This window comes from Callithrix jacchus, chromosome 3 (assembly GCF_049354715.1).
Source record: "Callithrix jacchus isolate 240 chromosome 3, calJac240_pri, whole genome shotgun sequence".
NCBI classification, from domain to species: Eukaryota; Metazoa; Chordata; class Mammalia; order Primates; family Cebidae; genus Callithrix; species Callithrix jacchus.
In genome coordinates, this window is record NC_133504.1 from 76,543,622 (window position 1) to 76,558,490 (window position 14,869).

Genomic DNA, 14,869 nt, shown 5'->3' on the forward strand with positions numbered 1-14,869 from the left:
GGTGGCATATGCCTGTAATCCCAGCTACTTGGGAGGCTGAGGCAGGAGAATTGCTTGAACCCAGGAGGCGGAAGTTGCAGTGAGCCAAGATCCCACCACTGCACTCCAGCCTGGGCAGTGAGAGAGAGAGAGACTCTGTCTTAAAAAAAAAAAAAAAAAAAAGGTAAGTTTATTTCACCTTGCCACTTGCTCATTAAACTGAGAAGTCTCTAGACTCTCATGGTAATATGCTGAGCCTCTGTCTGTATATATTTTTTTAAATGCTACAAAATGTTCAGATAGATTGGATACAGGATGTAAGAGAAATAGGAGTCCAAGATGACTACCAGATTTTCGATCTGGAGAACAAAAGGTGTTATTAATTGTAACAGGGAAGGCAAGTTTTGCAGGGAAAATAATAAGCTAAGTTTTCATGATCAAACAAAACAGGTGAAGAAGGAGGTAACTATTATGCATATAAGCATAGGTGACAAGTAGGCAATTAATATAGGAGTCTGGAGTCCAGATAGGGCTATGGTCCATTCCTAGTGCCCCTGGTGCACTGATTGCTAAATATTTTGATTGTCACAAGCTGTTAAAATAAACATTTTGAATATTACTTTCGCTAATTTATATTAACTGCATTGCAGATTCCAATTTCTCCTATTTAATTCATGGTGTACTCAAAGCACTTTAGAAAACACTTTGATCATGTAATTCCTTTGCCCAAAGGTCTTTAGTAACTCCCTATGGCCTGTAAGGTCAACATTTCTTTATCTGAAATTAAAATATTTTATGATTTTATCCAAATCACCTTTAGCAAAACCACATGGACCCCACTATAGTTAAACTAAACTTGTCAGAATCCTTCATACTTAGATTTACCCGGCTCTGTTCTGTTTCTTACATTGCTCCCTTGACAGCATTTATATCTCAGCTTTCATTCTCTGTCAAAATCCTATCTACCCTTCAAGGCCCAACAGAAACTCTGACTCCTTCCATAGCTGTTAAAGCTGAGAGTGAGCACTCTCTCCTCTGAATTCTTACAGGCCTTATTTTCTCTACCACTTATTTACTGGTTTTCATTTACTCTTTAATTTTTCAAATATATAGATTGACATACACACGTATGTATGTGTGGTACATTTCATCATAAGCAGGGACTTTTGCTTTTGTTTTCTTTTGGAGCCCACACAATGTCAAGTACATAGTGAGTGATGCATAAATTGTGGGTTGTCCTTTCCTTTTGTCATATTATTTGTTCCCTAAATAATTTGATTGATGGTCCTATCTTTAGAGCCAAATTATTATTACCATCTAAGCTCAGATAGCAACCATAGGAGGACACTATTACCATCCCACTGTATAGATGTGGAAATTGAGCCTTAGAGACCTTAAGCATCTTAAATGTTTAGGTAACCAAAGTCACAAGCAGTAAGTGGTAGAGCCAAGATATGAATCCAAATGATTTAATTCTAGAGCTTTCCTATCTACATAGCACATACACGTAAAAATTCATGCAAATCGATTCAGGAAGCAAATAAGGGTTTTCAACTCCCATTCTAAAAGGATATAAAAGAAGAAAACCATGTTTCTTTTACCTGCCAAACAATGCTTCCAAGAATTTATAGAAATGTGGTCCTCTCTTCTTGAACTAATTTTGAGATAATTATTGTCCACTAGAATGATGGTTACAGACCAGTGGCTGGTAGTCTTGGTTTCTTTACCACATTTCTCTGTGTTAATTTTAATTTTCTTTTTTCTATATAATATTTTAGTGACTTCAGAAATAAAGACTCTTCACAATAGCCTTGGAAACAGAGTGACACCTCTGTTTCTCTGAAAGTAATTTCAGCTAGTGAGACTTGTCATGAAACAAAGTTTAACTAAAAACCAGACTCAAAATATACAGGATAATGTGAGAGGGACGGAGGTGAAGTGAAGAGAGCATATGTAACAGAAAAGACCCATTTCATTCTTAGGGATGGGCTATTGGAAGTCTCATTTTTCTGAAACCAAACTTGTGGTTCTTCAGAAGAGTTATTATTTATTCATAAATAACCACATGGCTCTCTTGAGCTAATAGAAAATTTGTTTGTTTATCTGCATAGCAGAAGAGGCAAAGTAATTGTAATGAAAGATGCACAGGGATAGAATTTCCATTTAATAGAAGCCATCACACCCAACAACGTATGTGCATCAGTGATACTTTACGGGGGAGACTCAAGAGGCACAATGCTAAGAATGGTATTTCCTGGCAAGAAAATGTTCTTCTGACCCACTTTTCTAGGTGCATGTTACTATTTCCACTAGGTTATTACTACCAAATGCAAAGTTAAGGCTAAAGGGAATCTTAAACAGTGTGGGTATGTTTCAGAAGAAAAATAATTTTTTGATAAAGTTTTTTATTCTTCTTTTTTGATGAGCAGATTTTAGTGTTGATAAAGTGTCAGTTAAGAAAATCGCTGCTTCTATACCCTAAAGTCAGATCTTATGTGAGTTATAACTTCTACTTTCAGTACTCTGAATGAACAATTTGATTCCCATTTGTATTTTTGGATTTTGCTTTAAGGCAGTGTCACTCCTTGTCATTCAAGTATAGTCCCAAAACAAAACAAGAAAACAGAAGAAGTTAAACACACACATGCACACTAGCAAAAAGTTCATCAATTTGGTATATCATTATATAGATATTCATCCATGTATTCATGTAGCAAAATGTGTTGAAAGCCTGCTGTGTGTCTGACAGCTCCGTGTCTGGGTGCTATAGATACAGAGACGAACCAAGGAAAATAGAAATATGTAAGTGTAATGCATGGTGAAGTGCTCTTCTTAGCTGATTAGAGAAGGTCAAAAGAAGGTCAGAAGGAAAGAGAAGCATTAACTGTAGGTTTTCCTGGTCACAAGGTTGGATGGAGGGCCCAGAGAGGAGACATCTGAGGGGGTGAGAACAGCATGAACAGGGATCAGGGACATAGAAACCATATCATGAGCTTCAGGAAAGGGAGGTTGGTCAGGATGGCCGGAGCACAGGGGAAAGCTGGAGAGTAGGGGGAGATATTCAGGAGAAATTGAAGGGCCAAATGTTGAACACTCAATCATTCCCTTTTGAAGAGTTGGAATTTTAGGCTTTATCCTTTATATATACATGGATATCTCATAGGCAGGTCTAATGAAGTTAAATGATTGACTGTAAATTTTTTTCTATTTTTAGTTACACATTCCTTCCTTTTTTTCTATCCCTCGCCTCTTTTTTTGCTCTAAGTCAAAAAAGAGGTCTTCTGTTCCATCCGGGTCCATTTATGTAGCTCCAAGTATCTGCTATTTCCATGCTTTTTTTTTTTTTTTCTGAGACGGAGTTTTGCTCTAGTCACCCAGGCTGGAATGCAATGGCGCGATCTCGGCTCACTGCAACCTCCGCCTCCTGGGTTCAGGCAATTCTCCTGCCTCAGCCTCCTGAATAGCTGGGATTACAGGCACGCACCACCATGCCCAGCTACTTTTTTGTATTTTTAGTAGAGATGGGGTTTCACCATGTTGGCCAGGATGGTCTCGATCTCTTGACCTCGTGATCCACCCGCCTCGGCCTCCCAAAGTGCTGGGATTACAGGCTTGAGCCACCGCGCCCGGCCATTTCCACGCTTTTATCTGTACTACCCAGCAGTGTTCCCTTACCTCAAGGCCCCTAAAATGACAGCAGTCAACTAATTAAAACTAAACTGTTTCTCCCAAAGATTTCATTTCAAATGAGTCATGGAGACAATCTAGACTTGATCTATAGAAAAAAAAAGTCTTAAACTTGAAAGGCAAGTTTAATGTTTCTGCCAATATAGAAGATTAGATTTGTAAACAATGCCCATTTTTTTTTATAATGAATTATTTTCCCTTTTATTTCCATAAGCATTAGTGGCACTTACAGAATTATATATGACTCATTAAGGTCTACCAAGCTACACTCACACTTAGAAGGCATTGCCAGAAAATCTTGCCTTTAGGGAAACCGAGCTATTAAAAAGTCAACAGTTACCTAATTGCTCTGGGAAATACAATGAATTTATAGCAGTTAGGCTACTGAGGAAAGACTTGGATTGCCCAGGCTTTCTGTGGTGAAGAACTTCCTCTTCCAGTGGGAGAAACTGCCAGTAAAGGAAGAATGATGATTTACATACCATAGGAAGGCTAATCTGCCCAAGGTCTTAGTCACAGCCTGTCTTTTTGAGACATCCTGGGAAATCCCTATTTGGAAGAGAAGAAAAGTTAAAATCACCGTTGCTGTGCTTATCACTTAATTCTGTGTAATTCCTATCCACAGTCACTTCTGTTCATATTTAATGCAAATCTATTTCTATTATTTTCTATTATGAGTTAATGGTGATGTGTGATGTTTGAATTTTGTATATTTGCTCTCACCCTAAAATATATCGTAAGATACTTTTTTTTCTGCTTTTTCTTTCTGCTTTCTAAGACTCCAGGAAAAACAGCTTCCATGGCACATTTTGTACAGAACACATCTAGAATGCTTGCTGCAGAAAGGTCTACGAAGCATGAAGAGGTAAGAACATACTTCTAGATGAGTTGATCATATCTAGCATCAACAGCATTTCTAGTGGTTAATTGTGCACGTATTAGTAAAAACAGTTTGCTTTCTTTAGCTAAGATTTGCTGTATATTTTTAACCAATATTATTTAACATAGAAAAAATATCTAAGTAACTGGTACATCGCCTTTAACCCCACTGGACTTAAATTCCTTTCAGCCTTCCAATTCTGTGGGTTCCTTATTTTGTTCTTGATTTAGAGGTATTTGGTTCTACATAAAATCTAAGATAGAATACTATATTGGTGTGGTTAGAAATAGGACATATTGGCCGGGCGCGGTGGCACAAGCCTGTAATCCCAGCACTTTGGGAGGCCGAGGCAGGTGGATCATGAGGTCAAGAGATGGAGACCATCCTGGTCAACATGGTGAAACCCCATCTCTACTAAAAATACAAAAAATTAGCTGGGCATGGTGGCGCCTGTAATCCCAGCTACTCAGGAGGCTGAGGCAGGAGAAATGCCTGAACCCAGGAGGCAGAGGTTGCAGTGAGCCGAGATCACGCCATTGCACTCCAACGTTGGTAACAAGAGCAAAACTCCTCAAAAAAAAGAAAGAAAGAAAGAAAAAGAAATAGAACATATTGTAACAATAGAGTACCTGTAGTAACATTTTAATTTATTTACAACTGGTACCATAGATTTTGTTCAGCAACAGAGACTACTATTAATTGAATGAATGCATTCAAATATTTTCTAAGTTTTATTTTAGAGATAACCAAGATATAATGGGAAACTACGTGGGATCTCCTATTCATTTAGGTTTTTTAGTAGTGTCAGACTTTGAATACATTGGTAAGGATGTTATTATAGAGAAAGAAATGCCCAGATGCTCTGAACACAAATTCTACTTTAAAAGGAAGAATTATAGAAAATTATTTATAAGAAATAACTATTCTGTAAGCAGCCCTTACTAGAAACAATGGCTGAAAATCTTTGTAGTTACTGTGAATCAGATGCCTTCATTAGAAACTGCAAAGCAAAGCAAATACAAATGAAAAGGTCCCCCAAACCTTTGTATTTGATTAATTTTGCTTTATTCTATAGAAACCTGAGACATATGAACTATGGCAAAATGTTGATTAATGTCCAGAGAAAGCTCTGATGATACATCTGTGACTTTTATGCCGTTTCTATTCACTATGCTTTCTATCTTTCCTCCCTCTTATCCTCCCCTACTTATGACTGAATATTACTTATGAATTTCAAAACTAGTACTCTTGCAATTGCAAATAGATTCTCTTGCCGATTTGGTATCTAGTTTTTCAGTAATTTTTATGTATAAAAGAAAAATCGAGGATGAAATGTATTGTAATTTTCTTCCAGAGAAAATTTTTTATGGGGCAAACGAAAATCACACTGTCTCATTGTCCCACATCTGGATTCCCAGAAGGCAGGGACATACAAATGCTTGCCAATCACAGACTTGTCTACATCACAAACAGAGAGGATCCACTTTTGAGGACCCATAATTTATTCCCTAAAATGGGACTGTATTGAACTTTAATATTAATCAGGATTACCTAGGAAATGTGTTAGAAATAGAGGTGCCCTGTCTGCTCTTCTAGAAATTCTAATCCATTGTTCAGGATGCTTTGTTTAGCAAGCTCAATGGGACTTTGATGTGCTCTTGTGGTAAGAACCACTTTGCTAAAATACAGTCTTACTGTGCCCCTACATTGCTGATGAACTCAAGATGCACTGAGCAGGGCTGGGTCACAGCATTTTCCAGATCAAAGGCACTTAATAGTCTGTTCTAATCCAGAATGGGTCCAGTTTCTTGGAAGTCTTCCCCCAAAAAAGAAGGTCCAGTTACAGGCCCCAACATACTTGACACTTGGGTTTCCATGTCACACTTGATGCTCAGCCAGACCAGCTTCTTGAGGTCAAGAGCAAATATAATCATTCAGAGTTTATTGACCCACAGAATACTGTCTCTTTTTAAATGTAGTCTTAATTATAACATGTGGGTAACCCCCCGTATAGGTACCAAGGAAGGAGAGCTAAACAGAATCCTGGCACAATTAGTGCCTGAAGAATATCTCAATTTATAGTGTTACTACTCCATTATTTTCTTTATATAACCCTCTATGTATAATCATATATTAGTTCATAGAATGAGTGACTAAAGAATATCTTATCACTCAGTTATTTCCATATATATATATATATATATCTTAGTGTGTAATTGGAGGAATGCCTAAAGTAGAGATGGTACAGAGCATGAATTAAGGAATAAGCAGCTTATGGTCAGAGGAATGTCTGGAGCAGACACAGTGCAGAGCATGATTTAAGGGAAAAACAGTTATACCAGAACAAGAATCCATGGCCCAAGTGGCGGCGTTCAGTATTGTAAAGATACCTGCTGTATGGCAGGTTTGGGGCAAGAGCCACTCCTCCTGATAAAGGAGGACCTTGCTTCAGTTCTTGTGGAAGGCTGCCCTCAGACCGGAAATCCCTCTAGCATCCAAGGGCTCAAAACACCCCCGGATAATCACACCTTGGTGACTGTGAACTTTATCAGCTCTTGTTACTGTGCTAGCTCAAAAAGCATCCTCCTGTAGAACTCATTGGAAGCTGCCAGGAGGTGGTTGTAGACCCTGACAGCTCTGTCACTGCTGTGTGACTTAAGCATCCTCCTATATATCTTCTTAGGAGTAGCATGCCCATAGATAGAGGTATTGCACACTGCACCCTCTTCACTGGGCATGGCCCACCTCCATGCCTTGGTGACCTAATAGGGCTGGACCCCTTGCTGTGCACTGTCCACCTCCTAGCCTAGGTGACCTAAAGGGGGTGGACCCTTTGTTTTATTGCTCACAACCCTATCACTATCCTTAAAGATGACTTCACTCACTACCCTGCCCCCTAACCTATGCCCAATAAATACAGATGCTTCTGGACATTTGGGGCCTCGCCTGTCTTTACTTATAGGTGGTGTGGCCCCCCTGAGCCCAACTGTGTTTTCCTTGTACTTCTGTGTCTTATCTCTATTTCTCAGATCCTGCACCTCAGCACAGCATAAGGGACACCCCACAACTCTGTGAGGCAATTAGCCCTACAATAACATAGGTCTAAATAAGAAGAAGCTAAGAAAACAAAGAACAACATCTATGCTTACATAAAATATCATCAAACTATAAAATGTTGAAACATAAGTAAACAGAGAAAAATATAGTAAATACCATTTTATAAATAATTTCTAATGAAGAAAGTTCCTTGGAATCCCATGAAGATTGCAAAAGCAAGATTTCCTGTACATATTTCTGGCAAAGATCAACATGTTTTGAAAATATTTCTTAATTGTTTATGGATAGCTTTAAACAGTTAAGTGGTTCACAATAACTACTAAGCCTGAAACTGATTACAGATTTAGTAACTAACCTCATCACCCAATTCATTGTGTTACTTATATGACTCTGAGACGAGATTGTAATAAGACTCATCTCAGAAGGACTATAGAGGAACCAGTTCTTCATTAAAGTAAATGTTGTTCTTAGTTGATTTAGGCAGACAGCAGACAGCTTCCATAGCTTCTGTGTTATCTTTAAATGAATACTCTCACTCTTGGAAAAAAAATGAAAAGAAAGGTGGTAAACTTTTCACTCTGCCAGTAATTTATCATTAATCTAAACTCAAAATCTAGTGACTTTATTCAAGAAGCTGGCTAAAATTACACAGTACCAGATAATCTATGCCCATCTCTATAACATCCTCATGTCATGGTCATTGAAGTAGTTAACTTAGTTTAGGTGTAGAATCAACTAGCTGCATTTTAGCTGTATGTGTTTGTCTTTATTCTTGATGATTCTGTTGTTCCTCTGACTTTTGCTGGGTCTACTTTTCAGAATATTACTCACATACGTGTTCATGGGCACAGCTACCAAAGTGACTTTTTTGAAATGTTTACCATAAAAATATCTAAAATGTATCCATAAAACTTACCTGATTTCTGAATTGTCATTTTTAGAGAAATTATTAAAATCCAAATTCATAAAATTTTAATCACTGACTTACCCATTACAGTATATAGATATATTTATAATTTATTAAAGAATTATTTTGGTAACTAGTTTACATAAAGGATTCTAAAACATAATATGAAGCTGATTCATCATCCAGCCACTATGAAGGACATACAGTGTGAGGATTATTACTGCTAGAATCAGGTATTTTTATAAATTGCAACAGAGTTGGCCAAATGCATAGGGTTTGTGAGGAACAGTACTTCTGTTTATTTTGTAAGTAGTTTTGTTTCAATTTTCTTTTCTTTTTGTTTTTGTTTTTTTGTTTTTCTTTTAAGTGTGCTGAATCATCAACAAGAAAGAACTTGACAAATTCTCTTGAACAAAAGATAAAGTGTTTGGAAAAACAGAGAAAAGAGGTAACTAGAAATATTCCCTAAAACTATACATGCCATGGATTAATGCTGAGGATAAAACAATGTATTATCTTCTGCCTTTTATTTTTTGTAATCAGGTCACAGTAGTTATCTTTGAAATACTATTTTGAGAGAAAATGCTTTTTTTCTTATTCACCTGTATGTCTCATACTTGGTGTCTCAGGGTCTGTGCAGTGATGAATGAAAAATGACCAAGTCATAAGCCTGGTAATATAATCCTAATTTTCTCAAAACTTAGATGTGTCCTCCACACAGATCACGTGACTTTATCACATTTATCCTTTTTGCCTTGCTACTTGACACACCTTGAAACTCAAGCTTTCTTGAGTTACTTGAAAAGTCTTTAAGTATAGTTGATTTAGGTGCTATGACTTCATGAATTGGGTGTCCAAACACATGGGAGTTAAGAACGTTATCATAAATAAAGTTTCTACAATGTTTCTGGGAAAGAATCGGTGTTATTTTGAGTTTCATTTTTCTGAGCTTAATGAGTGCTAGAATCTCTTTGCTCTTTTTGACAGAGGAAGTAGTGAAAAGTATAACAATTTTAGCACTGTGTATATTGTCAATTTTGTAATTTTATTTGAGACAGTATTGCTCTGTCACCCAGGCTGGAGTGCAGTGGCACGATCTCAGCTCACTGCAGCCTCTGCCTCTGGGGTTCAAGTGATTCTTGTGCCTCAGCCTCTCAGGTAGCTGGGATTACAAGCATGCACAACCTTGCCCAACTAATTTTTGTATTTTTAGTAGAGACAAGGTTTTGCCATTCTGGCCAGGCTGGTCTCGTACTCCTGTCCTCAAGCAATCTGCCCACGTCCGCCTCCCAAAGTGCTGGGATTACAGGAGTTAGTCACCACATCCAGCCTGTAATTCCTTTTCTAATTCATTCTGTATATTACATTTTTCATGTTCTCTTCTATGGTGCCTTCTAACTTCTTTGATACTGTGAAGAATATTGTGAACTTCTGGAAAGTTACTGAACTATGGCAGAGTAATGTTACTGTCATATACAAATGGGAATCCCTAAAATGCCAACAGAGCAATTCCCTTGATATAATAATATTATACAGTCTCATACTAAATAATGACATGTATTTCTAGCTTAAGAGTTACCTACTAACTGCCAGTCTAGATTCAGCAGTTTGCTTTTTAATTAGGAGAAAGTCTTGCTATTTATTTTAGTCATTGTGACTATCTTCTCAGTGTCTGTTCCATATCGGTAAGTGTTGGAATTTCTCTTAATGTGGAAAATTACAAACTCCCCAACAAAAAGCTAACCACAGATTATAGCATTTCTTCTACTTCTAATTAGCAGATAGTTTTAAGATCTTTAAATTAGTCTTATGGCAAAATTATAATTACTTGAAAATTTAAATTTTCAAAATTGTGATACTATTTGTTGAGTATTTATTATAAATCATGTTAATTTTTAAAGCACATTATTGCAAGAAAATCATTATCAGTTATTGGAGTCTAGGCTTTGTTAACATAAATTTTGCTGTAAAAGAGCTGGAAAAAACCATTTTATTATAATTAATGTAAGTACATAGAAAAATACGAAAAAATTTGGGAAAAGAACTTGCATGCATTAATAAATCTTGCAAAAAATCATCAATACTTACACAGTATTGAATAACTTTTATCAGATTGTGGTCAGATTAGACAAAATGTAAATTCAAATAAATAAGAAAAGTTAAAAGTTACTGATAAACTGTTCAGCTGACTTATCAAGATATACCTAAGACTTATTCTTTTTTCTTTTTCTTTTTCTTGAGACTGAGTCTTGCTCTGTCACTCAGGCTGGGGTGCAGTGTCGTGATATTGGCTCACTGCAACCTCTGCCTCTCATGTTCAAGTGATTTTCCAGGCTCAGCCTCTTGAGTAGCTAGAAATATAGGTGACTGCCACCGTGCCCAATATTTTTAGTAGAGATGGGGTTTCACCATGTTGGGCAGGCCGGTCTCAAACTCCTGACCTCAAGTGATCTGCCTGCCTTGGCCTCCCAAAGTGCTGGGATTACAGTTGTGATCCCAGCTAATAGTTTTTCATATACAAACCAGTTATGAAAAGGTGAGAGTGTGTTCAATTTAATCATCCCGGCCCAATCAGACCTTGCTGAGAAAAAAACAGTGTCTTCATTCTTGGCTTCTTAAATTTTAATAAGCTCAGAAACTAATTTCTTTTTGGCCAGATTTCCAAATGGGCAGAAATTCTTTGTTGATTCACCAAATTTTAATAATTTCAGCTCCTGGAAGTTAACCAGCAATGGGATCAGCAATTTAGAAGTATGAAAGAGTTATATGAAAGAAAGGTAAATCCTCTCTATTTGGTATTTTCTTTAAATCCATTATCTTAGTGGGGCCAAGTGTGTGAAGAGTTTCATTGACGTCAGCTACAAACAGTTTTGTGGACAGCCGACTGTTGGAAATGATGGGAAAGGTGCTGAGTGTAGTATTGGCCTCGTGCCACTGAAGATTAATGAACGGTGTCAGTGAGTTGCCTTGAACATAGCTAAAGAAAGGTGCAAAAATAGCCCCCAGTGAGTTCTCAGCACATTTATCCCGGCTCACAGAGTATCCCAGCCTTACCTTTGTTACTAGAAGCTATAAAAACACAAGGTTATATGTGAGGTGAGAAATGGTTTAAAGTCCGTGCTGTTTATGCCAGGTTAGCCCTAATTCTTTAATTAGAGAGGGTGAGCTATTTTCCACAAATAAAGACGCAAAGGGTGGTAACAGTGAAAGTGTGAAAGAAACTGGGGCAATCCTTTCTTCGATCTAAAGCACATTTTCTCTCAAGAAGCTTTGGTGAGAAAGGAGCTTTTGGAAGAAACCCTCCTCTAATACACAAAAGACAATTTAGAATTTAAAATTATTATATCTTCAAAAAGAGAAAATAAATTCCTCTAAATCAGTGTTAAGAAACTTGACCATAAGTATTATAATATAGCAGCATTGTTCCTTTCCTCCTCATTTTGTTACCCAGAAGCATTGAATTTAGAAGGTGCAAGAGAATGCTCCCCTTGTAGCAGGTGATGGTCAGGCAGCCTTGCAATATTCCTGCTGGGGCAATCCAGGTCTCTAAATGTTAAAGAAGATGATCCCAGAGAGAATGCTTACATTGCTTTCCCGAAGGCTTGCAGGTGTATGAAGACAGGGTGTTAATGATGGCTATAATCCCCATCTGGGAAGAAGTACCCATCTCCAAGATTCTCCCTCTGGACTGTGGTCACTCTGAGGACATGTCACTCTGTCATCAGAGTGATTTGACACCTAGTCGAAGGTCAAGTGCTGCAAATTACTGATAAATTAAAGGCCATGTCTGTTTTTCTCTGGTGTAGGCATATTCTACCTAACCTGCTGCCCCTCGCCACCTTTTCCAGACCAGGTCAGGCTCACCTGGATTGTTGAGACTAGACTAACCAACCTAGAGAACCCCCTGGGTGTGGTCTAAGTCTTTAATTCCCTCTGAAGTAGGGGTGGTTTGAAGAAAAGAAGGAAGAGCTGGAGGCTGTTTTGATGCAAGGCCGAGCTCCCTTTTATTTTATTTTATTTTTTATTTTTATTTTGTATTGCATTTTAGGTTTTGGGGTACATGTGCAGAGCATGCAATACAGTTGCATAGGTACACACATGGCAGTGTGTTTTGTTTGCTTTCTCCCCTTCACCCACATTTGGCATTTCTCCCCAGGCTATCCCTCCTCACCTCCCCCTCCCACTGGCCCTCCCCTTTTCCCCCCAATAGACCCCAGTGTTTGGTACTCCCCTCTCTGTGTCCATGTGTTCTCATTTTTAAATGCGAATATCCCTATCTGCGTTAGGGACGGTGGGAACTAGAACCTCTCCTTAGGGGAGGTCCTGGAGAGGCGCGTTTCCGTTCAAAGTGCATAGCCTGGGAATAAATCCGGGGCCGTATGAACTTCAGAGAAAGTGTCTGCAGCTCTCTGTGAACGACCTCCTCAGGTAGCAGAGCTGAAGACGAAACTGGACGCCGCAGAAAGATTCCTCAGCACCCGGGAGAAGGAGCAGCAACAGAGGCAGAGAGAGGACGACAGACAGCGCGACTTGACCCGGGACCTGCTGCAGCGGGAGGAGGTGGGAGGAGGTGGGGGAATCTGAGTAAAAGCTGGGGACGAGTTTTGGGGGGTAAAGAGGGGGGTTGGTTTCCTGTAGATAACCTACCGTTTTATTAAAAACAACTCACTACTGAGCAACGACCGATGTGCTAGGGAGTACGGGTTACGCAAGTCCCCCAGAGCCATGAACCAGGGTCACTTCTCTAGAATAAGAAGGAAGGAGATTCTCTGCTGGCTTCCTCCTGGGTTGCATAAATAGGCAGGCAGTCATTCAGCAGTCCCTTCTAGGAAGGAGGAAACTGATCCACAGATTTGTTAAAATCTCTAGAGCATTTCAGCCTAAGAGAAAATTATTTTTTTCTTTTGCTTTTATTCATTATTTGTAATTTTCATTAGTAGTGTTCATGATAATAATATGGCAATACTCGTATCTGTGCGGTAGCTTTCCAGCTTACAGAGAGATTTACATATGGGGTTTTACTTCTGTGACCATAAATTTATGACATTTTTAAAAGCCTTCATCCTCATTATCTCATTTAACATTCTCAGCCCACCAGTGAGCAAAATAGTATTTTTGCTATATTAAAGATGAGAAAGCTGAGATGTAAGCAAATTGATTTGCCAACGTTGGTTAAAAAGAAACTTGAACCCAGCCTCCAGATTCTAAAGCTCCATCAGTCCCTTGCTGAGAACTGGATGGTGACAATTGAGATGACAGTTTTTCCTAAAGAACACTCTTTTCTTCCTGGTTTTACTTTCCACTGTTGGACTTCATGGATATTGTAGAATATGGGAGGAAACCTTGAACTCTAATGGCCTCTTGTTATTTTAGGTATAGCAAGAAAAAACAAAAAGTGTTAGACTCTGAGGGCAAGTCTTATCGCTGATATCATGAGGCACTGACAATATTTTAACACGTGCAAATTTTAAGGTAACGTCTAAAATCACCGCAGACAATGCCAGTCCAGATTTTCCTACCTTGCTAGAATGTCTTTGTCACAGTGAGTCAGGGAAACAGAATTTAGCAACACTCCCTTTCTGCCCTGTAGCTGTCATTTCCTTTTCCAGCTACACCCTAGCCAGGAATCTGAGCAATTTTTCTCTCATGCAGTTGAGACTATTTTCTCATTGGGGATAATTTTCTCCAAAATTATGCTAAATTGGAAAGTAATGGTTTATTTTCTAAGTATACAGGTTCTTTCTATTTAAATAAAAGCAAGTAGAAATATTTTCCCTTTTAAATAAAGTAAATGGCCTAAAGTGGATTTCTTAAATTTAATAATTGTATTGGGAAATATTACTTACTCAAATAACACACTTTAACACATATATTAGCTATTTTTGCATCTTGAGTTACCTATTTTCTGCAATATTTATTTTACCGTGTTAAAGTCTCAATATCATTAAGAATCCAATTTACTGCACAAATTTTATTACACAAAATTAAGAGAGAGGATATACTGTCTGAATCTAGAGCCCATTGGTGTTTAAGCAGCTAACCTTCAGTTGTTTAAAACTCTGCACTTCTGGATGATAATCTAAAACATGCAGGAGTGACGGCAGTTGGACTAGTTGATTTCTACCTTTTAAAAATGATAATCACAACAATATAGTGCTCTAAATAATGATCTGTAGTGATGGGTGTTATTTGCCTAAAAATTATTCTCTTTTCCCTCTTTCCAATATGGAATGATATAGGACTGAGCTTTGAGATATTCAGTATTGTTTACCTACAATGACAGTTTTTTCTTTTTAAGATTTTCAGCTATTATTCTTAATCACTTATCCATCACCTAGTAACAGTACATAGGAACTTGC

At 38.0% G+C, this 14,869-nt stretch overlaps 1 protein-coding gene across 1 annotated transcript in view; it reads left to right on the forward strand.

Annotated features, from left to right (window-relative positions):
- TNIP3 (TNFAIP3 interacting protein 3) overlaps window positions 1-14,869 on the forward strand; it is a 62,268-nt gene that overhangs the window by 14,505 nt on the left and 32,894 nt on the right. Inside the window, exons 2-5 of the mRNA XM_035293031.3 lie at window positions 4,445-4,531; window positions 8,878-8,958; window positions 11,222-11,287; window positions 12,939-13,070. Of these exons, the coding sequence (XP_035148922.1) occupies window positions 4,445-4,531; window positions 8,878-8,958; window positions 11,222-11,287; window positions 12,939-13,070 (366 nt within the window). The remainder of the gene's footprint in view (window positions 1-4,444; window positions 4,532-8,877; window positions 8,959-11,221; window positions 11,288-12,938; window positions 13,071-14,869) is intronic.